This window comes from Nannospalax galili, unplaced genomic scaffold (genome assembly GCF_000622305.1).
Source record: "Nannospalax galili isolate Female #2095 unplaced genomic scaffold, S.galili_v1.0 scaffold644, whole genome shotgun sequence".
Lineage (NCBI taxonomy): Eukaryota > Metazoa > Chordata > Mammalia > Rodentia > Spalacidae > Nannospalax > Nannospalax galili.
The window spans coordinates 550,986-573,321 of NW_008351473.1; the positions used below are offsets into that span (position 1 = coordinate 550,986).

General features: G+C 50.9%; 3 protein-coding genes and 1 non-coding gene across 7 annotated transcripts in view; 2 read left to right on the forward strand and 2 right to left on the reverse strand.

The window, feature by feature from the left end:
- Positions 1 to 456: 456 nt before the first annotated feature.
- Dnajc30 (DnaJ heat shock protein family (Hsp40) member C30) lies at positions 457 to 1,901 on the reverse strand. The gene has a single exon (XM_008848386.3). The coding sequence runs from the start codon at positions 1,862 to 1,864 to the stop codon at positions 1,199 to 1,201; it is 666 nt and encodes a 221-aa protein (XP_008846608.1). The 5' UTR covers positions 1,865 to 1,901; the 3' UTR covers positions 457 to 1,198.
- Positions 1,458 to 13,561, forward strand: Bud23 (BUD23 rRNA methyltransferase and ribosome maturation factor). 3 transcript variants are annotated; one of them, XM_029553675.1, is made up of 13 exons: positions 1,458 to 1,570; positions 2,002 to 2,111; positions 2,197 to 2,234; positions 4,073 to 4,168; positions 4,263 to 4,345; positions 4,551 to 4,647; positions 8,362 to 8,458; positions 8,709 to 8,759; positions 9,469 to 9,554; positions 10,372 to 10,417; positions 10,681 to 10,739; positions 13,146 to 13,235; positions 13,336 to 13,561. In XM_029553675.1, exons 2-13 carry the CDS (start codon positions 2,064 to 2,066, stop codon positions 13,388 to 13,390), a joined length of 846 nt encoding a protein of 281 aa, XP_029409535.1. In that variant the 5' UTR covers positions 1,458 to 1,570; positions 2,002 to 2,063; the 3' UTR covers positions 13,391 to 13,561. The 3 variants fall into 3 exon arrangements, with proteins under 3 accessions (XP_029409535.1, XP_008846607.1, XP_017657505.1); XM_008848385.3 differs by lacking the exons at positions 1,458 to 1,570; positions 2,002 to 2,111; positions 2,197 to 2,234 and adding an exon at positions 2,256 to 2,393; XM_017802016.2 differs by lacking the exons at positions 1,458 to 1,570; positions 2,002 to 2,111; positions 2,197 to 2,234 and adding an exon at positions 2,277 to 2,312.
- On the forward strand, positions 12,661 to 12,789 carry LOC115066834. Its single transcript, XR_003846285.1, has one exon.
- A 1,835-nt stretch (positions 13,562 to 15,396) lies between the features above and the next one.
- Positions 15,397 to 22,336, reverse strand: part of Stx1a (syntaxin 1A) — a 29,776-nt gene continuing 22,836 nt past the window's right edge. Inside the window, exons 8-10 of one of the 2 annotated variants that reach the window (XM_008848387.3) lie at positions 20,256 to 20,393; positions 18,171 to 18,281; positions 15,397 to 16,670 (exon numbers count right to left, since the gene is read on the reverse strand). In XM_008848387.3, the coding sequence (XP_008846609.1) occupies positions 16,593 to 16,670; positions 18,171 to 18,281; positions 20,256 to 20,393 (327 nt within the window). In that variant the 3' untranslated portion in view covers positions 15,397 to 16,592. Of the gene's footprint in view, positions 16,671 to 18,170; positions 18,366 to 20,255; positions 20,394 to 22,336 lie in introns of both variants that reach the window. The other variant, XR_003846284.1, reaches the window with a different exon arrangement.

The window sequence follows — 22,336 nt, forward strand, 5'->3', positions numbered from 1 at the left end:
AGGGTACTGCATGACACGGGTGTACTTACCTACATGCAGGCAATACATGAATACACATAAAATAAAAATAATAAATAAAAAATTTTTAAAAGACCAAAATAAACAAACAAATAAATAAATAAAAGCCTGGGTCTTGCTCTGTGGCCTACATTGGCTTTGAAATCACAGCCCTCTTGCCTAAGTCTTCCTGGTACTGGAATTACAGGAATGGACCACATCCCAGATTTCCAGTCTGTACCCTGACCAAACATTGGACTTGTGTCCCATGTCCAATACTGTGGCTATACCCAGGGTCTCAAGCTCCAAGTCTACTCCTGAGAGGGGACAGGCTGTGAGGCTGGCAATGGAGCTGCCTAGTATCGGAATGACCAAGCAACAGGTACACTGTCCCAAGCTGAACTTGCCCTGTAGCATAATGCTACATAACCAATAGAGTAGAATTATTGGTAATAAAGAGTGAGGCCTCAAGAGAGCAAATTCTTTAGTTTTCTGTTATTTCCACAGTGTCTTCCTCCAAGGCCATCTACTAGATAAATACAAAGGAACACTCCTCAGCTAAATGGCTTTGTCTTCCCATGCCCACCTGACAAAAATGGTGTGGGCCAAATCCCGAGAAAAATGGCAAGCTTTCAGTAACATTTTTTTTTTTGCCATAAGGATGGATGCTGGGGATTGAACCCAGTCCCTTTGCAAGCTAACACTGAACCACTGAGTTACCTCCTTAGCCTTTGCTGACCACCTTCGGATCCTTGATCATACCCGGGGTTTGGGGGAACATAAAAAAGACACATTTCATACAAGCCCCAACAATCATTCTTTTGGCAGCTGACAACAGGTCATATTGCACGATCTAAAGGTTACAGAGGGAGCGCCCCAATGGTACCACCGTGAGGCAGTGGGGGCAGACAGATCTTGCTCAGGGCTTCGGGATAAAAGCAGAGCAAGTGTCCTGGAAGCTGACATCTGGGAGACAACTTCTAGAAAGAAGCAGGCCCCCAGGGGACTCTGGCAAGCAATGTTTCTGGTTTTCATCCCGGGTACTGTTCCATAGGGAGGGGTGTGTAGGTCACCTGCCAGGCTAGATGGGTACCAGAAAGGTCAAGGGGACCCAGGGAGAAGCAGTCAATTCACTCCTAGACCAAGGTGCAAAGGAACAGAAGTGCAAGTTTCTTGTGGTCCTCTCCCTTCCCTCCACCGATTAAACACGAAAGCCGATGAAGATGAAGATGAGAGAAAAAATGATAAGGAATGTGACGTCTCGAGTCTCATCCCATCCGAGTCTCCTCTTGGCCTGGTCCTCCTGCTTTTTGCGAAGGGCCTCCCTGCGGGCCCGGAGACGCCGCTCTCTCTCTAGCTGTTCTCCGTAGTGCGCCTGGTAGAAGGCGTCAAAGTCGAACATGGTGCGACGAGGGTCGCCAGCGCGAGCCCGAGCGGTGGAGGGAGGAGGGCGGGGAGGAGCCGGGTCAGGCGCGGGTGTTCTCGACGGCCGGACACCAGGTCCGCGCAGGTCCTGGTCGCTGAGCAGACCTCGGTCATATTTGCGACGCAGGGTGGTGCTGCCCAGGATCAGGTACGCTTCGGAGATGCGCGTGAAGCGCTCGGCGGCCTCGGCGCTCCCGGAGTTGCGATCCGGATGGTAGAGGAAGCTCTGCCGGTAGTATGCCGCTTTGATCTGCGCTTGCGTGGCCGTGGAGGGGACGCCCAGCAGCTCATAGAGGGCAGTGCTGGAGTACAGGCCGTCACTCCGGGCGTGAGTACTGGATCGCCGGCCCAAGCCCGCGGCGAAACTCAGTGGCAGTCCCCAGGCTCGCTGGAACCACCAGACATGTAATAGCGGCCGCCATGGGCCGCACGCGGCCGCCATTTTGAGCGGGGGCAGGGCGGCGGTGGGCTGGCCAATGGGAGCGGCGGATAGTGCGCGCCGCGGCTGCCCTATGGCCAATCAAGTAAGAAGGAAGGCAGGGAAAAGTTTAGAGTTTGCATTCTACTTGGCGTCCGCAGATTGATGACGTCAAACCGTCCGCTCGCACCCGCCTGCTCCAGCGTGCGGTTGGGTCCTAGAAATGGCGTCTCGCGGCCGGAGACCGGAACACAGCGGACCGCCAGAGCTGGTGAGAGCCCTGAAAGCCTTTGTCTTCTAGAATGACTGCGTGTGGATTCTTCCCTCCATCTTCCATGTCTTTCTCTTCCCGACAGTTTTATGATCAGAATGAAGCCCGGAAATACGTTCGCAAGTGAGGAGAACCTGGCTATTACGCGGCATCGGGAATCGGAATACGCAAGTGGCCCTGATTGCGGGCGTCGCTTAGAAAGCATGTAGAATTTGGGAGTGGGGAATAGGAGGGACTTGGGTCGATGCTGTTTCTGCCACTGGCAAAGCGAACCCATGGAGGGTGAGGCCTTGATACCTGTGTACCAGTGTGAGTGTATCCATCTCCAGTTTGCACTAGGTGGTTTACAAACTGAAATGCGCCAACTTGTTTTGAACATATGGCAATGTAGGCAATGAGCAAATACCGCGGAGCTACGCCCCCAGCCCCTCATTGAGACTCCTAGGCGAGTGCTCTACCGCTGAGCCACGCCCCCATCGCTTTAGCCTTTTTTTTTTTTTTTTTGAGATAAGGTTATGCAATGATCCCTGAGCTGTCCTGAAACTCACAGTGATCCTTCTGCCTCAGCCTTCTGAGCACAGACATCATAGACATGCACTACTAGGCTCTATGCTTCTATTTCTTTTTAACCGTGGCTACTTGAGAACCATGAGGCTTTACTAGGGGTGGTGGTGCACACATTTAATCCCGGTACTTGGGAGGTAGAGGCAGGCAGATCTCTGAGTTTGAGGCCAGCCAAAGCTACGTACCTTGTCTCAAAAAAGAGAGAACAAAAAAAAAAAAAAGAGAGAGAAGAAGAGAGCAAGACAGACATTTCTTATGGACATCAACGTTATTGGAATTTTTTGTTTTTGTTGGTTTTCTGATGCTGCAGATGGGACTCTGGGCCCAAAGCATACTAGGCACACACTCTTTACTACTAAATACTACCTAAGTATGACCTTTTTGTTGTATAGTGAGGATTGAACCCAGGCCCAGTGCACATTAGGCAAGTGCTCTCTTACCACTGAACAACATCCTTGATGCTCACTGTTGGTTATTATATATGACAGCAAATATGGCAGATAATTCTTTTGAGAGAATATGTTCCTAAGGAATAAAGCATGAAAACCCAATGGCATTATAAAATATTTGCCTGGTGATCATGAGCTGAGTGCCTTCTCTTTTTATATCAGTTTTGCAGCTGGTGTGCTTGCAATTTGTGTCACAATCAAATGACCTGCTACTGTGTGATGTGGACTTGGGGTACCACTTTGTTGATGTTGTTTTGAGATAGGCAGGGTCTTGCTGTGTAGCCCAGGCTGGACTCAGACTCTCAATCCTGCCTCAGCCTCCTGAGTCTTGGGATTGTATATGGGCTTGCCCATTATAGGACCATGTTAGATGAGTGCATTTGAGTTTGTTGATTTCAATTTAGGGGTACAAGTTTAAAATGTTCAGAAAGTAAAAATTAAATATTTTTTAAAAGGCAGGGGAGGTCGGAGGGGAGGTGCTGGAAAGATGGCTCAGCAGCTGAGAGCACTTGCTATCCCTTCAGAGGGCCCAAGTTAGGTTCCCATCACTCACATCAGGTGGCTCCCAACTGCCTGTTACTTGAGTTCCAAAGACTCCTGCACGTGAGCACACATACACACGCACGCAAATAAAAAGAAAATAATTCTTTTTTTAAAAAGTTGCTGGACCAGGCATGGTGGTGCATGCCTTTAATCCCAACACTCAGGAGGCAGAGGCAGAAGCAGGTGGATCTCTTGAGTTTGAGGTCAGCTTGGTCTGTGTAGTGAGTTCCAGACCAGCCAGAGCTGCATAGTGAGACCCTGTCTCGGCAAAACAAAAAACATAACAACAACAAAAAGTACCTCTGGCTGGTGTTCCTTTTTTTTTATTCTCCTGACTCTTTTGGTCTAGGAGTAATGCTGACCCAGAACCTCTTTACCAATCTCTGTGTTTTTCTACCTTCCCAGCTCACGGATGATTGACATTCAGACCAAGATGACTGAGCGAGCCCTGGAGCTCCTTTGTTTGCCAGAGAATCAGCCTTGCTATCTCTTGGATATTGGGTGAGGTCCTGGGGCTCCAGGTTAGGTTATCTAGGTGGGGGTACATTGTCTTTGCCCCTCAGCACTGTGAGCCCCTGTCAATGGTGTCTTCCAGCTGTGGTTCTGGATTGAGTGGAGATTACATCTCTGATGAGGGGCACTACTGGGTGGGCATCGACATCAGCACTGCTATGCTTGGTAAGTATGCCCTGTTCTGCACCAGCGTGCTTTCCTCATGAGCATGGAACAGCTGTACTGGATTTTTGTTTAAGACGGAATCATGTTATAGCCTGGGCTAACCCCACATCTGGGGCGTTCCCCTATCAGCCCCAGTTGCTGGACCCGCACCTGTCTGGAGCAGCTGCCCTCACATTATTGCCTCCCATCCCTTTCTCCAATGTAGATGCCGCCTTGGACCGAGACACAGAGGGAGACCTGCTCCTTGGGGACATGGGCCAGGGCATCCCTTTCAGACCAGGCTCCTTTGATGGCTGCATCAGGTGAGGCTCTTCACTTCCTTCTGTGGGCCAGTGCTTCCTGAGCCTGGCTGTGTAGCAGTCACAAGGGTCCTGAAAAATACACATGTTCTGGGTTTGGTGTTTGGAGGTACTTGCCAAGCCTTACAGCTTGAGTTTTATGTCCACACAGTGGAGGGAGAGAGTGGATTCTTGAAAATTATTCTCTGACCTCTATACTCGTGCCACTGTGCACATGTGTATGCACACACACCATAAATAAGTTTAATTAAACAGGTACATATTCTAAGATTTTCAGATTTATAGGATCAGAGAAAGATCAAAAATAGTTGTATGTGTATATGCACATTCTCATGTGTGTGGATCTACATGTGTAGACAGAAAACAACTTTGGGTGTCAATCTTTGGATAACCTACACTTTTTGTTTGAGACCAGGTCTCATTGGTGGAACTTTGCCTCATAGGCCAGGCTAGCTGGCCCATGAGCTTCTGGTGATCTGCCTAGCTGCCTCCAGTTTCCTATTGCTAGGCACTCTGAGCCTGGTTCTTTGTTTTTTTGACAGGGTCTCACTGTGTGTAGCCCTGGCTGGCCTTTGCAGTACCAGAATTAAAGGTGTGCTTCATCATGCCCTACTTTTTAAAAAAATTTTATTTATTATTTTTATTTTATGTGTATGTGTGTATTGCCTGCATGTAGGTGAGTGCACCCGTGTTGTGCAATGCCCTTGGAGGTCAGAAGAGGCTATTGGATCCCCTGGGACTGGAGTTACTGACAGTTGTTAGCTGCTGGGATTCAAACCTGGGTCTTCTGCAAGAACAACCAGTGTTCTTAACCGCGGAGCCGTCTCTTCAGTCCCCGCCCCACGTTTTTTAAAATGAGTTCTAAGATCTTAAGTCTTCATGCTTGCCAGGCAAGGACTTTTCCAACTATGCCTGCATGTATGTAAGTGCACCACCTGCCTGCAGTGCTTATGGAGGCCAGAAGAGGATGTTGGATTCCCTGGAATGGAGTTATGGATAGTTGTCAGCTGCCATGTGGGTGCTGGGAACCAAACCCGGGTCAGCTCTGCAAGAGCAGTGTTCTTAACTGCTGAGCCATCTCTCCAGTCCCCTGTTTTATTTGTTTTAATTTCTAAAGTATACTCCTGTGATCATCTTGCCAGATTCAGCTACTCCTGATGTGGTTTCTCTGTCTGCGTTGTGTGTGGTGGGGTAGGCTGGAGTGGTCAGTGAGCCTCTAGGAAGCTGTTCTCTGTGCCCCAGCAGCCATGCTGTTTTTCCTCATTTCAAACAGCCTTAGTGGAGAATGTCTGGAACTGCATTCATCTTTTTATTGACTTCAGAGTTATTTCTTGGTTGTTAGGGTTAAATTTTGAACACAGTACTTTAATAGCAAGTTTTGGATTACTGAAATTGCGTTAGAAATATGAAGTTTTAGGTGGGCAAGACTGCTTACCAGGTGAAGGTGATTGCCACTAATGCTAAGTTCAAATTCCCCAAGACCCACATGGTGGAAGGAACTGATTCCCATAAGTGTATACCCACTATGGCACTCACATGGTCTGACCACATGTATGTCATGGCATACACATATACACAAAATAAATGTAATTTAAAAAAAAAAATCTTTTTTTTTTTTTTTTGGTCTTTTTGAGACAGGGCCTCCCTGTAGCCCCAGCTGTCCTGGAACTCACTATGTAGACCAGGCTGGCCTTGAACTCACAGAGATACGCCTGCCTCTTGTCTCCCAAGTGCTGAGATTAAAGGCATGTACCACCACGCCCAGCTTAGCCTATCTTTTACAAAAAAATTTTTTACAGCCAGGCATGGCTAAAGATAGGTTTAGAAGAGGACCCAGGTTCAGGTCCCAGCACCTACATGGTGACTCACAACTGTCTGTAGCTCCACTTCTAGTTCTTCTGGCTTCCACAGGCATTGAATGTGGGTTATGCACTTGCATACATATAGGCAAAGTACTCATAGACATAAAACGAAACTAAATAAGTTTTATTTTAAAAGGAGAGAAATATGCTGCGCTTGGTGGTGCCGGCCTTTAATCCCAGCACTCAGGAGGCAGAAGTAGGCAGATCTCTGTGAGTTCAAGACCAGCCTGGTCTACATAGCAAGTTCCAGGCCAGCTGGGGCAACAGGGAGACCCAGGTGCAATAAGACAAAAAAAAAAAGGTGGGTGGGTGGGGTATAAGTGTTACATACTTGTAATCCCAACACTCAGGAAATAGAGGCAGGATCAGAAGTTCAAGGTTATCCTCTGCATATGTGTTTGAGACTAGCCTGGGTTACATGAGACCTTACCTCAAAGTAAGAAAGAAGAAAAGAGGAAGGAGGGAAGGAAGGAAGGAAAGAAGGAAGGCAGAAGGGAGGGAGGACCAGGCATGGTGGTACACACCTTTAATCACAACACTCAGGAGGCAGAGGCAGGCGGATCTCTGTGAAATTGAGGCCAGCCTGGTCTGTATAGCAAGTTCCAGGCCAGCTGGGGCTACAGAGACACCTGTCTCAAAAAAAGAAAGGAATCTGAAGTGTTTGTTTTGTTTTGTGTCGTAAAGATTAGTCAGAGGCCTTGGTCATGCCAGGCCAGTGAGGTTCAATGGCAGGTTGTGAACTGAAATGGTGAAGGGTTGACCTGAAGCAAGGATGTGGGAACTGCCAAAAGTTTAGGATCCAGAGATCCGAAAAGCCTTAATGGATACAACAGAAAGAAGTAATGCAAAAGGGTGGATAGGTGGCTGCCTAAGTGCTGTGTAGAGGGTTGCCTTTGATGGAAGGGGATGAAGGTGTTGGTGGACTGTGTAGACACAGATTGAGATGTTTTCCTGGGATGAGTGAAGCAAGTGAATGTTGCCCTGATTGGTCCTGTGCTGTAAAGAAGTGACTGAGAAGGGCTTAGTGACTGGAGAGATGACTTAGTGGTTTGGAGCACTGGCTGCCCTTGCAGAAGACTCAGGTTCAGTTCCCAGCACCCACATGGCAGCTTATAACTGTCCATGACTCCAGTTCCAGGGAATCTGATGCCCACTTCTGGTCTTTGCAGGCATTGCACACAGGTGGTACACTTACCTATATGCAGGTAAATCACTCATACATATAAAATAAAAATAAGAAATTAAAAAAATAAAAGAAGTGACCGAGAGTGGACCAGCCCTCTGCCAGGTGGTAGCTATGGACAGCAGATCATTGTGGATGATGGCAGAGTCCTGAAGAGACAGAGATGCCAGTTAGGGAGGACATCAGATCCTCCCCACTGGGCCCCTTCCTTTGGACATTGTTGCCAGAGTTCTCTCTGGGTCTCTTGCGCTATCAGGCAAACCATATAACATATCTTTACATGCATTTATTATTATTGTGGAGGGGGTTTACAAAGAAATGAGCACCCAGTGCCTAGCTCTGTGCTGCTCAGTTTCATGCTGCATAGCTCTGCACCGTGGCTCAGAGCCCGCCATAGCAGACTGCTCCTGTGGCACGCCCATAGTCACTGCTAGCTTTCGCCCACGCCTCGGGCCAGTGGTCTCACCCCAGAACTATAAATGCCAGGCCATTCTGTCCTTGAGCGTTCCTGGTGGCTTGGTGGCTCCTGTTCCAAGATGGTGCCACAAGTCCCTCCTTCCAGGGCTAACTCTCCACAGTCAATTCTCCGCAGCAGGCCCCGCCCCTTGGAGGAACCAGAACCCGTGGGGATCACAGACGTCCATCCCTCCTGACTGGCCCCTTCCTTTGCAGCATCTCTGCTGTGCAGTGGCTCTGCAATGCAAACAAAAAGTCAGACATCCCTGCCAAACGTCTGTACCGCTTCTTTTCTTCCCTGTACGCTGTTCTTGTGAGTATGAGTTCTTCTTTCCCCACAGGGCTGGTTGCCTGCCATTCACTGCCCTTCAGGTTGAGTGATGAAGTTGAGAGGTCTGGTGATAGGAAGGCTGCTTAGATAGCATGGTGGGACCTTCTTGGGGTTTCCCCTGTTCAGGCTTGGCTGGAGGTGGTGATAGACAGCCTTAAATCCTAACACTTGAGAGGTGGAGTTTTGGTCCCATGGAGCTTTGGTGTGGTTGTGACATTTCTCTTGCTTACAGGTCCGAGGGGCCCGAGCTGTCCTGCAGCTATACCCTGAGAACTCGGAGCAGGTGAGCAGGCAGCAGGAGGGCAGGGCCAGAACAGCCACCCTCACAGATCAAGGAACCTCATGCGGACTGGTGGAAAAGAGGGGAGGAGCACCCTAGTGAGGGTCCTGTGGGCCTGTATGGCACCTCTGAGAGGAGCAGTGTGTAGGGAGGTTGGCGTGTTTGTGGTTGAGATGCGGCTGAGTGGTGGAGGGCTTGTCTAGTATGCATGAGGACCTGGCCTGCATCCCCAACACTGAGGGAAAAAAAACACAAAACAGATCCTGTGGTGTCACAGAGAATGTGATGTTTGAGGTCACTGTTTCCATAACCTGACAGATAAGTGGTGGGCAGGCAGGAGGACACAGTAGTCCTGGTCTGTGGGGTGTGACTTAGGGATTAGGAAATCCCAGTGGCCTGCTGTCCTTGATGCATAATAGGATTCGGGCTGATCCAGCTGGAGGCCATTCATTTCCAGAGGTTGGAGTGGGGAGATGAGTCCCTGGGCTTACAGGATTGCTTTGTTCTGTCACTCCCCTACCCAAGCTGAGATGTGATAGCCTGTTTTCTCCCTGCTGCTTTTAGGGCCTCCTGACTAGAAAGATCCTGCTAGAAAGTTCATTAGATTCCCACGGGCTAGAGCTGGGGTACCTTGTGCCCTCTTGCTGACACCTGCTCCCTTCCCCTCCCTTCTCCTCCCCTCTCCTCCCCTCCCCTCCCCTCCCCTCCTCAGTTGGAGCTAATCACCACCCAGGCCACGAGGGCTGGCTTCACAGGGGGTGTGGTGGTGGACTTCCCCAATAGTGCCAAAGCAAAGAAGTAAGTGCTGGGGTGGGGAGGTGGCTCAATGGGTAAGGGGCTTGCTGTGCAAATAAGAGGACCTGAGTTTGATCCCCAGAACCTGCATAAAAAAGCCACACAGGGACTGGAGAGATGGCTCAGCAGTTAAGAGTACTGGCTGTTTTTGCAGAGGACCTGGGTTTGATTCCCAACACCCACATGGTGGCCAACAACCATCTGTAACTCCAGTTCCAGTCTTCTGACCTCTGTGGGCATTGCATGACACAGGTACACATACATACATGCAGGCAATCAATACACTCATACACATAAAATAAAAATAATAAAAATTTTTTTTTAAAAAGCCAGGCATGGTGGTGCACACCTTTAATCCCAGCACTCAGGAAGCAGAGGCAGAGTTAGGTGGATCTCTGAATTTGAGGCCGGCCTGGGAAATCAGAAAAAAATACCAACAACCAAAAACCCAAAAGACAGACATGGTAGCTCCTGCTTATAATCCTATTACCAGCAAGGCAGAGACAGGTGGATTCCTGGGGCTAGCTGGCTAGCCACCTTAGCCTAGATGGCCAGTGAGAGACCCTGTCAATAAATGAGATGGACAGTGTCCTGAGGAGCAACAGCTGCGGTTGACCTCTGGCTTCCACATATATATACACACGTGTACACGCGCGTACACTTACACACAAAGTGAGTGCTGGGCCCAAGAGCTCCCCCGGCTTTGTTACCTTTTCAGGTGGTTAAGTGGACAGAGGAATGCTGGGTGGTAGGTCAGGGCCAGGACTCATCTACCCCCAGCATTGTGAGCTGGGCTTCATATTGCCCTATCTTCTTTCAGGTTCTACCTCTGTCTGTTTTCAGGGCCTTCAACCTTCCTGCCAAAGGTAAGGGAACTAGGCTTGTAGGCTGTGTCTCATCTTCCCAACAGAAGAGCATGCTAGGAGGGCCATGGTGGTCAAGGTTCCCCAACCCCACTCCCACTGCACAGTTATCAAAGACTTCTGCAAGTCCAAGGACGGAACGCCAATGCCTTGTAGCCTGGCCCTTGTGCCTTGTAGAGGGGCTTCAGCCTGGGTGCACAGGGTTCTGGGTGGGGCGGGTGGGCAGTGAGCTCCAGGATGACTTCTGAGCACTTTGATTCTTACAGGGGCTGACTGAAAGTCAGGATGCACACCAGGCCACTGAGTCCACATTCACTAATGAGAGGTAAGGTGCGTAGGGTTGGGCACATTCTTTCAGCTTTCATCTGAGCCTTGGGTTAGAAGCAGACATGGCATGAGGTGGTGTTACATCTTGATGCCTCTCTTAGACTGTGTTGCTCCTGCCTCGGCCTGGGTGCTGGGGTACCCATGCCACCTTGGGCCTCTGTGTGAGCCTGCACACACCCTTTCCCACACTTGGTATGCTCCTGCCCCCCTGGGCCACCCTCAGTTACATCCTGGAGCCCAGCCCTTCCTGGCTCCTGTATTCCTCCCTGCGCTCTCCTGCATCCCCATCTCTACTCTCTGGAGTCGCTCTCCTCACATGCACAGCTCCTCAGAGACAGAGCACACATACTCAGTCTGGTCAACATACCCCTGCTTACAGAAAGCACAGGGCAGGTGGCTATGGTGGCAGGGCAAGGGACCTCTACAAAGAGGTCCTCTGGAAACATTAGAAGAGTCCCTAAGGCTCCCTGGGGAATGGGTGGAGAAGCTAAGAAAGGGCTAGAGGGCCAAGGGGTCGGGAGGCCTGAGTCAGGATGGCACAGGATCCTCCCACTGGCAGGCCCTCCAAACTTACTTGTTCTCAGCCCATTTTCCCCTAAAGTATCCTGAACATCTAAAACCTGTGGCCCATATGATTTAATTTAAAATATTATTGGGGATGTGTGCCATGATGTACCTATGGAAGTCAGAAGACAACTTTGGGGAAACAGTTCTCTACTTCCACCTTCATGTGAGTTCTGGGGCTCAAACTTAGGTCACCAGGCTTGTGCAGCAAGCACCTTTACCCTCCTGTTCTGTTTTTATTTCCTTCTTACATGGCAGGTGTCCCTCCAGAGTTCTCACACATTCTTCTTACTTGTTGGACTCCCCATCTCCTTGCCCCCCATCCCCACTTAAATCTGTTTAAAAGGGGAGTGGCAGCCAGGCATGACCCAGGCTTATAATCCCAATGTTCTGTAGGTGGGGAGGAGAATCATGAGTTCTAGGCTAGCTTGGGCTATCTAACAAAAGTTTTTGGCTGCCATCTCATGTCCGGCACATGTCTGTCATCTCAGCACTCAGGAAGTTGAGGCAGGAGGATTTCAAGGCCTGCCTGGGCTACATGTTGAGACTCAGTTCAATGCCAGTACTGGCAAGAAAACAAATGGGCAAGTTTGATAAGGGTTCACCTTCCCTCATCTGGCCCTGGGCTCTGTGCCTTCCTTCTCTAGTTTTCAACTCTGCACTCCCAACCCCGTCCTGCTGCCATGCCTCCATCCTCGCACTCACATCCTCCCCCTACAGCAGTGTGGGGGCACTGTGCCTCCCCTAACACCTGTGGCCACTGCCCGGTTTGCCCTGCTCCTTCATTCGATGCCTTTTTCCCTCCTTTCAGTGACTTGCATTTTGTCCCCATTTACACTCTGCCCCACTGTGTCCCCACACGATCTTTGGCTCTTTTGAGTTTTCAGTAGCCTCTGACTGTGCTTGGCCTCCCGGGCTCCTGTGTGGAATGGTTGCCAGCCCCACACTGGATGCTCTGCCCTATCCCCGTTCTTTTGGGCTAACCTGGCCCTCCTTCTTCCCTTCCTCACTCCACTCAGTCCCCTTTTGCCCTTGTTTCTTCCCTGTCTTCTGTTTGCATGGTGGTGTGTCACTGTGCTGCTAAACTAAAGTCACTGATTCCTGTGGTCACTGGAGGAAGAACAGACTCCTTGCCGCTTCCAGACCTACATGGACTGACTGTCCCCTTCCGCCCACGCCTTCCCTCAGGCCTCATGGGGCCTGCCTCTTTTCCTGGTGGCCTGAGCGACTGTACAAGCATCTTCCATAGATGTAGCTCTTGGGCCCCTGGTTCTACAAGGCTCAGACTAGGCTGGAACATCCATCCCAGTGGCCAGTGGGAATGTGGTTTTGGGGGATAGGCTCCCTCTCTGCAGGGCCTCTCTCCCATTGGGCTGTGGGACCACTTTCCTCCTCAGCCAGGGCTAGAAGCCAAGATCAGCCCTTGAGGATCATTGTCAGGACTGCCATGAGTGGGCAGCCTTGTTTTCCTGCCTCAGACACTAATGGAGGCTGGAGGGGAGTGGTGCTGGCCTCTACTAGGACACTGAACCCCAAACCACATGAAGCCTTTAAGTGGCAGCACCATACAGGGTGCAGTAATTTTCAGCCACTACCAGGCCCTTGTGTTACTCTTGTGTGGCATCACCCCATGGGCAGTTGATGGACCTGGTGATGCCTGAAGGGGTAGAGGCTACACCTCTCAGCTCTGCCAAGCCAGAGCTCTGGTCCCAGGGCTGTTATTGGGAAGGAGTGTCTAGGGTGGGAACTTAGAGAAGGGGAGAGGGAAAACTGAAAAGATGGGACAGCAGAGCAGCCCCCTGTGCAGCTTAGCCACCAGCTCACAGCTGTCTCTGGCCAGGGCTCCACACAAGATGGCACGGCGGGGCCTGATGAAGAAGAGCCGGGAGTGGGTGTTAGAGAAAAAGGCACGGCGTAGGCGCCAGGGCAAGTGAGTACCTGTCTGGGCATGGGTGGTGGGAGCAGAGGGTGGTGGGGCACCAAGGACTGACTCACTGTTCCTCCTGCGACTCTTCTGCCTGCCTCTGTAGGGAGGTCAGACCTGACACCCAGTACACCGGCCGCAAGCGCAAGCCCCGCTTCTGAAGAGTGCATGCCTAATCCAGTGGAGAGCCTGGGCCTCCCCACATCTGCATCCCATCCACCAGAGAACCCTGGGGCACCTACATCTGCATCCAATCCAGTGTCGGACAGTCCTGCCACTTGTGTGGTTGGGAGCTGGGCCAGCCAGCCCAGGACCTGCCTCTGGGGAATTTTCTAGACTGGCCCCCCCCACATCTCCCCCCCACCCCCCAGAGACCCTGGGGGCCCCTACATCTGCATCCAATCCAGTGTCGGACAGTCCTGCCACTTGTGTGGTTGGGAGCTGGGCCAGCCAGCCCAGGACCTGCCTCTGGGGAATTTTCTAGATGAACTGCTTACTTTAACAGCTGACAACATAGCACTTTAGAGAATTTGCAAAGTTCTCTAAGTATTTCCTTCACTAAAAGAGTTCCAGGGAGCTGGGTGGTCTGCCCACCCCTCTTATCCAAACACCCACCCGAATACTGAGGCAGGAAGACTAAAAGGCTAGCCTGAGCTAAACACCAAAAACCTGTCTTAAAACACAAAAAGAAAAAAATATTTCTAATGATGTTTTATTTTTGTTCTAAGTGCATTAAATCACTTTCTGAGTAAGTCTTGTGTACCCTGGCTCTGACATCAGCCTAGTATCTCAGGTCCCTTTGTTGTTGACACTGCATGGCTCCTAGGCAGGAACTGGGCCTGAAGACCAGAAATGGACAAAAGGATTCTTGTGACCTGCAAGGGGCACAGTGAATCAGGGTACATGTCATGATGTCATATAATACATCAGCTCTGCGTAGTGGTGTTTTTGTGGTTCTCAGTGCTTTGGGCTTCTGCCATTCCATGTCCCTTGCCTTGGGTGGGAGGTGTTATGCTGCTCAGTGCTTGGTGGCCTCGGTCTGTCTGGACACACAGGTGGCCAGAAGTGCAGGTCCTGTTCTGGGGTGGGCAATGGCCTGTCTCCCAGTTTGAGAGATCTGGTGTTTATGTCCTGTGGACCTCAGAAAGGAAAGGTTACATCTGGATGTGGCATCACAGGATGGCAGGGCAGAAGGGCCCAAGGCCCTAACCCTGGAATGGTGTCTCTCCAGCAGCCAGATCCCAGATGTTGGCTGGGGAGCTGGCTCAGGGGTAAAGCCCTTGCTGTGCAAGCCTGAGGACCTGAATTCAGATTCCTAGTACCTATGTAAAGCCAGATTCAGTAGTGCAGGTCTGTGTGATTCCCCCGTGATTACTGCTAAATAGGAAACAAAGACAGAGAGTCCTAGATGCGCATGGGCCACCTAACACAGTGAATGAGAGACCCTGACTTAAACAAGGTGGAAGGTGAGGACCCACACCCAAGATTGTCCTTTGACCTCCACAGAGGCGTACATGTGCACACACAAGGATTTTTATTAAGGGAGGCAGGGAGGGCGATGCCAGGTGTGGTGCATGCCTTTAATCCCAGGACTTGGGAAACAGAGACAGGCAGATCTCAGAGATTGAGGCCAGCCTGGTCTACATAGCCAGCTGGGGATATAGGAAGACCCTGTCTCAAAAACCTGAAGCTCTGCCTTTGATGAGAAAAGCTCTGGCCCCTACCCCTGAGGTGAGGGTAGGATTCTGAGCCTGTCCCAAGAGAGCCTAGATAGAAGCCACTGACAAGACAGGTCACTGAAGGTCTGTGTATGTTGTGTGTTGCAGGGATGGCGAGATCCTCTGTCTCTGAGCCTCTTCCCCTCAGTAATCCACATGTCGGTCCCCACACTGTGCACCACAGACAGTTAAAAAAAAAGTCCAAGGGGCTGGAGAGTTGGCTCAGGCGTTGAGCACTGGCTGCTTTTTCAGAGGACTTGGGTTTGGTTCCCAACAACCACATGGTGGATAACTATCCTTAACTCCAGTTCCAGGGGATCTGATGATCTGTTCTGGTCTCCATGGGTATCTCCATGGGTACCAGGCATGCATCTGATACACATATTTGCATACATGCACACAAATGCTCATACACATAAAATAAAAATATTTTTAGAAGAAGTCCAGAATAGGCTCACTACAGATACAAATATTTATTCTACATAAAAATCTCACAAAATGGGCAGCTGGTTGTACCAAGACCTTTGGTGAAGGGATGGAGGGAAGTGGCCGTGAGAGAAGGCAGCACAGACAGTCATTGGGCAGGAGCCAAGCTGAAGGAAGGTGGGGCATACAGACACGGCCCCGACCCCCATGGCATGCGCTCACATGCACACTCCTTGCCTGTGGATGAGAAAGGGGTTCTGGGGTGGGGTGGGGGGCACATTTCTGACTGAGAAACCCCAAGATGGCAGGGGAGGGAAGTAAGGAGGCCCTCCCCTCCTGGCTGCTGAATACTGCATCCTGGATACCTGACACCATGTGGCACATCAGTGGGAGACAGTGAGGGTAGGGTGAGACTGCAGGGATGCCTGGCTTACCAGATCACGAGACCAGGGACCAGTGTCCCCAACATGCAACTTTAGCCACAGACTCAACATGCCTGTTAGAGACTGTGGGCAGAGGCCTGCAGCCTGTTCACCTCCCCAGCGCTGAGCAAGGCTGGAGATGGCACCACCAAACTTTCCAGAAGGTCACCATGCTCAGGCCCAGCCCAGGGACTTGGCCCTTGGGCCAGAGACAATGTCAGGTTTTGCCCAGAGTAGGAGACAAGGTGCTCCTGACATAGCAGCCAAGGCACCCTGAGCCCCCTGGCAGTGGTCAGCTAACAGAGACTCAGTGCTGGGCTGTCTTTGGGACACCACTCCCCTAACCCGAAAAGCAGCACCATGTGGTCAGCTGGTCCCCACCCTCCAGGCAGCTGGGCATGGTGGGGAGAGCTGGAGAGGCCAGAGGGCAGGGTGGATGAGGGCAAGGTTTGGGTCCAGAAAGGAGCCCAAGTCCCAGGGAAGGGTAGACTTAAAGAAAGGCAGTCCTGGCCAGGGCCTGAGTCTTTCCCACACTGATCTGTCCTCAGCTCCTCTGGCTGTTCCTGGCCCTGCTCCCCTCTGCCTCATGTACAGACACACACTGTCACAAGGTCATGCACACGACACGGCTCAGGGCAGGGTGGGAATGGGAGCCCCATGGCAGAGAGGGGAGCAGTGTGGGAGGAGAGGGCTCCCAGCCAGAAGGCAGGAGTAGGGAGGGAAACCCAGCCAGGTGCAGCAGCCAGGGGCCTCCTCAGGGAGACCCATCCAGAGTGGAATGGTGGGCGGGGTGGTTTCTATCCAAAGATGCCGCCAATGGTGGAGGCAATGACGATGCCCAGGATCACACAGCAGATGATGATCATGATCTTCTTCTATAGGGACAGAAAGACAAGCTAAGGCAGAGCCATGAGGGATGGCCAGGGAGGGACAAGAATGGGGGCTGAAGATGGGGCAGAGCACCTGCCTAGAATCCCCCAGTGAGGGGCTGGGGGTGTGGCTCAGTGGTAAAGTTCCTATCTAAACTCCCCCAGTGAAGGGCTGGGGTGTGGCTCAGTGGTAAAGTTCCTATCTAAACTCCCCCAGTGAAGGGCTGGGGTGTGGCTCAGTGGTAAAGTTCCTATCTAAACTCCCCCAGTGAAGGGCTGGGGTGTGGCTCAGTGGTAAAGTTCCTATCTAAACTCCCCCAGTGAAGGGCTGGGGTGTGGCTCAGTGGTAAAGTTCCTATCTAAACTCCCCCAGTGAAGGGCTGGGGTGTGGCTCAGTGGTAAAGTTCCTATCTAAACTCCCCCAGTGAAGGGCTGGGGTGTGGCTCAGTGGTAAAGTTCCTATCTAAACTCCCCCAGTGAGGGGCTGGGGGGTGGCTCAGTGGTGGAGCACCTGCCTAGAGTCCCCCAGGGAGGGGCTGGGGTGTGGCTCGGGTGTGCCTCAGTGGTAAAGTTCCTATCTAAACTCCCCCATTGAATGGCTGGGGGTGTGCCTCAGTGGTAAAGTTCCTATCTAAACTCCCCCATTGAATGGCTGGGGGTGTGCCTCAGTGGTAAAGTTCCTATCTAAACTCCCCCATTGAATGGCTGGGGGTGTGCCTCAGTGGTAAAGTTCCTATCTAAACTCCCCCATTGAATGGCTGGGGGTGTGCCTCAGTGGTAAAGTTCCTATCTAAACTCCCCCATTGAATGGCTGGGGGTGTGCCTCAGTGGTAAAGTTCCTATCTAAACTCCCCCATTGAATGGCTGGGGGTGTGCCTCAGTGGTAAAGTTCCTATCTAAACTCCCCCATTGAATGGCTGGGGGTGTGCCTCAGTGGTAAAGTTCCTATCTAAACTCCCCCAGTGAGGGGCTGGGGGCGTGGCTCAGTGGTAAAGTTCCTATCTAAACTCCCCCAGTGAGGGGCTGGGGGCGTGGCTCAGTGGTAAAGTTCCTATCTAAACTCCCCCAGTGAGGGGCTGGGGGCGTGGCTCAGTGGTAAAGTTCCTATCTAAACTCCCCCAGTGAGGGGCTGGGGGCGTGGCTCAGTGGTAAAGTTCCTATCTAAACTCCCCCAGTGAGGGGCTGGGGGCGTGGCTCAGTGGTAAAGTTCCTATCTAAACTCCCCCAGTGAGGGGCTGGGGGTGTGGCTCAGTGGCAGAGCACTTGCCTAGCACATGCCAGACCCTAGATTCCATTTCCAGTACTTAAAAAATCAAGCAAACAGTAAAATGAGGGTTGAGGTCTGGAAGGTGTGGACTAGGGGTAGGTGATGTCTGGAATGGACTGCTGATGGGGAGGTGAAGGCTAATGGTCAGAGCTTCTGAAAAGGACACAGAGGCAGGTGGGAAGTGTTCGGTGGTCTGGGGGCTCTATGGGGCATGAACTCAGGCAGAGCTGAACACTGACCCTGCGGGCCTTGCTCTGGTACTTGACAGCCTTCTTGGTGTCAGACACAGCCCTCTCCACGTAATCCACGGCATGCTCCACGTTGTACTCGATCCTGTCAATCATCTCTCCCTGCAGGATGAAGGGTACCGGAGTTCCAGACCTTCGTCCTCAGGCTCAGCAGGGGGCTCAGGGCAGAACTTTAGGAAAAGTGTCCTGAAGTTAGACAGACAGAAGGGGGCTGTGAGGCACAGGGGATATAGTCTCTCTCACCTGTGTCCTCAGGCCAGGCACCTGGCCAGGGTGTCAGCAGTACAAGAAACTCTGGGAGCGGCTCCCAACTCTCCCACACAGCAGCCATCTTGGGGAACTGGCCATGCAGTCTCAGGCAAGGATGGGGACCATGCAGAGGGTGTTCAGCTGGGGTCCTGTGTGTGGGACAATGTCAAAGTAGAGAAAAGCTGGGGCAGGAATGGTCACTTGTAGTCTGAGCCTGCCCTGGCCAAAGCTTACAGGTGACCATGGGCAAGCCTCTGCTTCCTAAGATAACACTCCTATACAGTTTTGTTTTTTTTTTTCTTTTTTTTTTTTTTTTTTTTTTTTTTTTTTTTTTGTCTTTTGAGTCAGGCTTTCCCTGTAGCCCCAGCTGGCCCAGAATTCACTATGTAGACCAGACTGGCCTCAAACTCACAGAGCTCATCCAGCCTCAGTCTCCCAAGTACCGAGATTAAAGATGTGTGTCACCATGCCCAGCACATGCAGTTCTTAATGCCTGTTGCCTTCAAACTCCTGAGATCCTCTGCTCTGATGCACAGTCCTCTTTGGGTCCTGTCATTTGGTCCTCCCCAAAGGCCATTTGATCATGACATTGCTCCACAAAAGTCACAGCAATGGTGTGAGTCTGACACCTTCAGGGGTATCAGACAGCATGGCCTTGGAAGGACATGGCAACAGCTTACTCAGGCCATGTCATTCCTATACCTGGAACCCCGAGTCCAGCCAGGCATGGCCTGTGAGCCCAGCACTCAGAAGACTGAGGTAAGAGGACTGGAAGTTCAAGGCTAGCCTTGAACACAGAGGTTAAAAAATAAAAAAATCCTGGGGCTAGAGAGATGCAGCAGTTAAGAGCACAGGCAGCTCTTAGAGAGGACCCAGGTTCGGTTCCCATCACCTACATGGTAGCTAACAACGATCTGTAACTCCAGTTCCAAGGGATCCAACACCAGTGCTCTCATGGCCTCCACAGGCATTGCATGGCATGGGTTCATTTACAAACATATAGGCAAAACACTTATACACATTAAAAATGAGTAAATCCAAAAAAAAACTGTTTAAAAAAAAAAAAAAAAGGATGCCAGGTGTGGTGGTGCATGCTTTTAATCCTAGCACTTGGGAGGCAAAGGCAGGAAGATCTCTATGAGTTCCAGGCTAGCCTGATCTACATAGTGAGTCCCAAGCCAGCCAGGGTTTGTGTCAAAAAAAAAACAAAACTAAGAAAACAAAATGTAGAAAGCAATTGAGGAAGACACCCAATATCAACCTCTGGCCTCTGTACATGCACACATGTACACACGCATGCACACACACACACACCATAGTTTTTGATTTTGTGTTAGGCTTCATTCATAGCTATCCCAGGGTACATGTGGCCCATAGGCCACAGGTTGGGCACACCTACCTAGGAGTCTCCTGAGCTCCTGGCACCACTGGGGAGTATTCCATTTGTTCTATATGGATGCTACCTTTTCTCACTCAATAGTCACTCCCTCTAGGAAGCGGCCCCTCAGCTGTCCTGTTCACTGCTAGGCTCCCAGCTTCTAGCAATGCAACCAGGGGACAGTTTGCCTTTGACACAGTTGATGGATGAAGAAGTCAAGACAGAGCTGGTTTTAGGGGTGGGGCCATGCAGGGCCTGGGGAACCAAGCAGAGCCATGCAAAAGGGTCCTTAGAGGCCCTTCCAACAGCCTATGGGTGGGTTGGTTACCTGTAGGCTCTTGGTCCCTCTCGGGCAAGGCAGCATGTTGGGTTGAAAGGGCAGGGATTAGTGAGGCCCTGGGTGCTGCTGGGGGCTGGAGGAGGGGGAAGGTAAGGACAAGGGTGTTCACCTGGCTCTCAACCAGCATGGCCATGTCCATGAACATGTCATGGAGTTCCCGGATGCTGTTCTCCAGCTTGATGATCTCACTGTGCCGGGTCTCAATCTCACTCAGAGCCTGCTTCGAGATGCTGGAGTCCATGATGATCTAGGGGATGGAGCAGTGGGCTGGGACCCCAACACCTGCCGAGGAGTGGGTGCTGGAACCCCAACACATGCTGAGGAGGGGATGCTGGGGACTTGGGCCAGGAAGGCAGGGAGACTATGACTTTTTAAAAAATATGTGTGTGGCCAGGTGTGGTAGTGGTGCACACCTTTAATCCCAGCATTCAGGAGGCAGAGGTAGGTGGATCTCTTTGAGTACAAGGCCAGCCTGGTCTATGTAGTAAGTTCCAGGCTGGGTAGGGTTACAGGAAGACCATCTCAAAAAGGCAAAAAAAAAAAAAAGTGTTAGTGTGTCTGTGCACATGTGAGTACAGTATCCATGGAGGCCAGAAGAGGGTGTCAGATGCCCTGAAGCTGGAGTTACAGGTGTTTGTGAGCTACCATGTGGGTGCTAGGAACCCAACTCAGGTCCTCTGCAAGAACAATGTATGCTTTGAACCACTGAACCATCTTTCCAGACACAATGGTTATTGTTGTTTTTTGGGGGTATATTTTTGAGACTCCCTGTACCACTCCCTGCCAAGATTTTTGCTGGTTCCTTCCTTCCTTCCTTCCTTCCTTCCTTCCTTCCTTCCTTCCTTCCTTCCTCCCTCCTTCCTTCCTTCCTTCCTTCTCTTCCTGTAGCCCCAACTGGCCTAGAACCCACTACTGTAGACCAGGTTGGCCTCGAACTCATAAAGATCTGTTTGCTTCTGCCTCTCAAATGCTGGGATTTTAAAGGTGTGTGCCACTATACCCGGCTCGGCAAGTTTTTTTTTTTAATTTTTATTATTTTTATTTTATGTGTATGCGTGTATTGCTTGCATGTAGGTAAGAGCACCCGTGTTGTTAGCTGCCATGTGGGTGCTGGAATTTGAACCCGGGTCTTCTGCAAGAACAACCAGTGTTCTTAACCACTGAGCCATCTCTCCAGCCCCGGCAAGTTTTTTTGTTTTTTTGTTTTTAAGATGTGTATTTTGTGTACATGTGAGTGCCTGCATGTGTGTATGTGTGCTTCATGTGCTTGCCTGGTGCCCTGGGAGATCAAGAGAAGGTGTCTGATCCTCTGGAACTGGACTTACAGACAGTTGTGTGAGTGCTGAGAACCAAACCTGGGTCCTCTGCTGGAGCAGAAGTGCTCTTAATTGCTGAGTCTGTCCAGCCCTGAAGTTAAATTTTAACTGTCAATTTGACACAACCTACAATCACCTGGAAGAGAGTCTCAATGAAGCATTGTTTAAATCAGGTTGACTATGGGCATGTCTGTGGGCAATTGTCTTGATTACCAATGTTAGTTGATGTGGGCAAACCCAGCCCACTATGGGCGGCACCATTCTTTACATAGGCAATCCCGAACTGAACAAGAGTAGAGAAAGCTCACGAGAACTAAGCATGCATGCGTTTAGTCTCCCTCTCCAATCTTTTTAAAAATATTTATTTTTGTTTTATGTGTATGACTGTTTTGCCTGCATGTAAGTGCACATTGTATATGCAATGCCTGTGGAAGCCAGAAGAGGGTGTCAGATCCCCTGGAAATGGAGTTACAGGTGGTTGTAAGCTACCATGTGGGTACTGGGAGCCAAACCCGGGTCCTCTGCAAGAGCACCCAGTGCTCTTAACCTCTAGCATCTCTGCAGCCCCTCTCTGCTCTTGACTGTGGATGTGACCAGCTGTCTCAAGCTCCTGATACTATGCTTTCCTTGCAATGACGGAACTGTGAGCTAAAATATGCTCTTTCCCTCCTAAGTTGTTTTTTGTCAGTCCTTATTGCAGTTAAAAGAATGAAATTTGAACAGGAACGAAGGTGGAAGGCAGCTGAGATGGGCAGAAGTTTCTGAAAGCAGCAGTCATAGCCCTTCCAATATCTTGTTTGGCCCCACTACCACTAGTTTCTGGGTGACTCGATTCCTGCCTGAAATATGGTACTTGCCACCTGGTTAACAATCA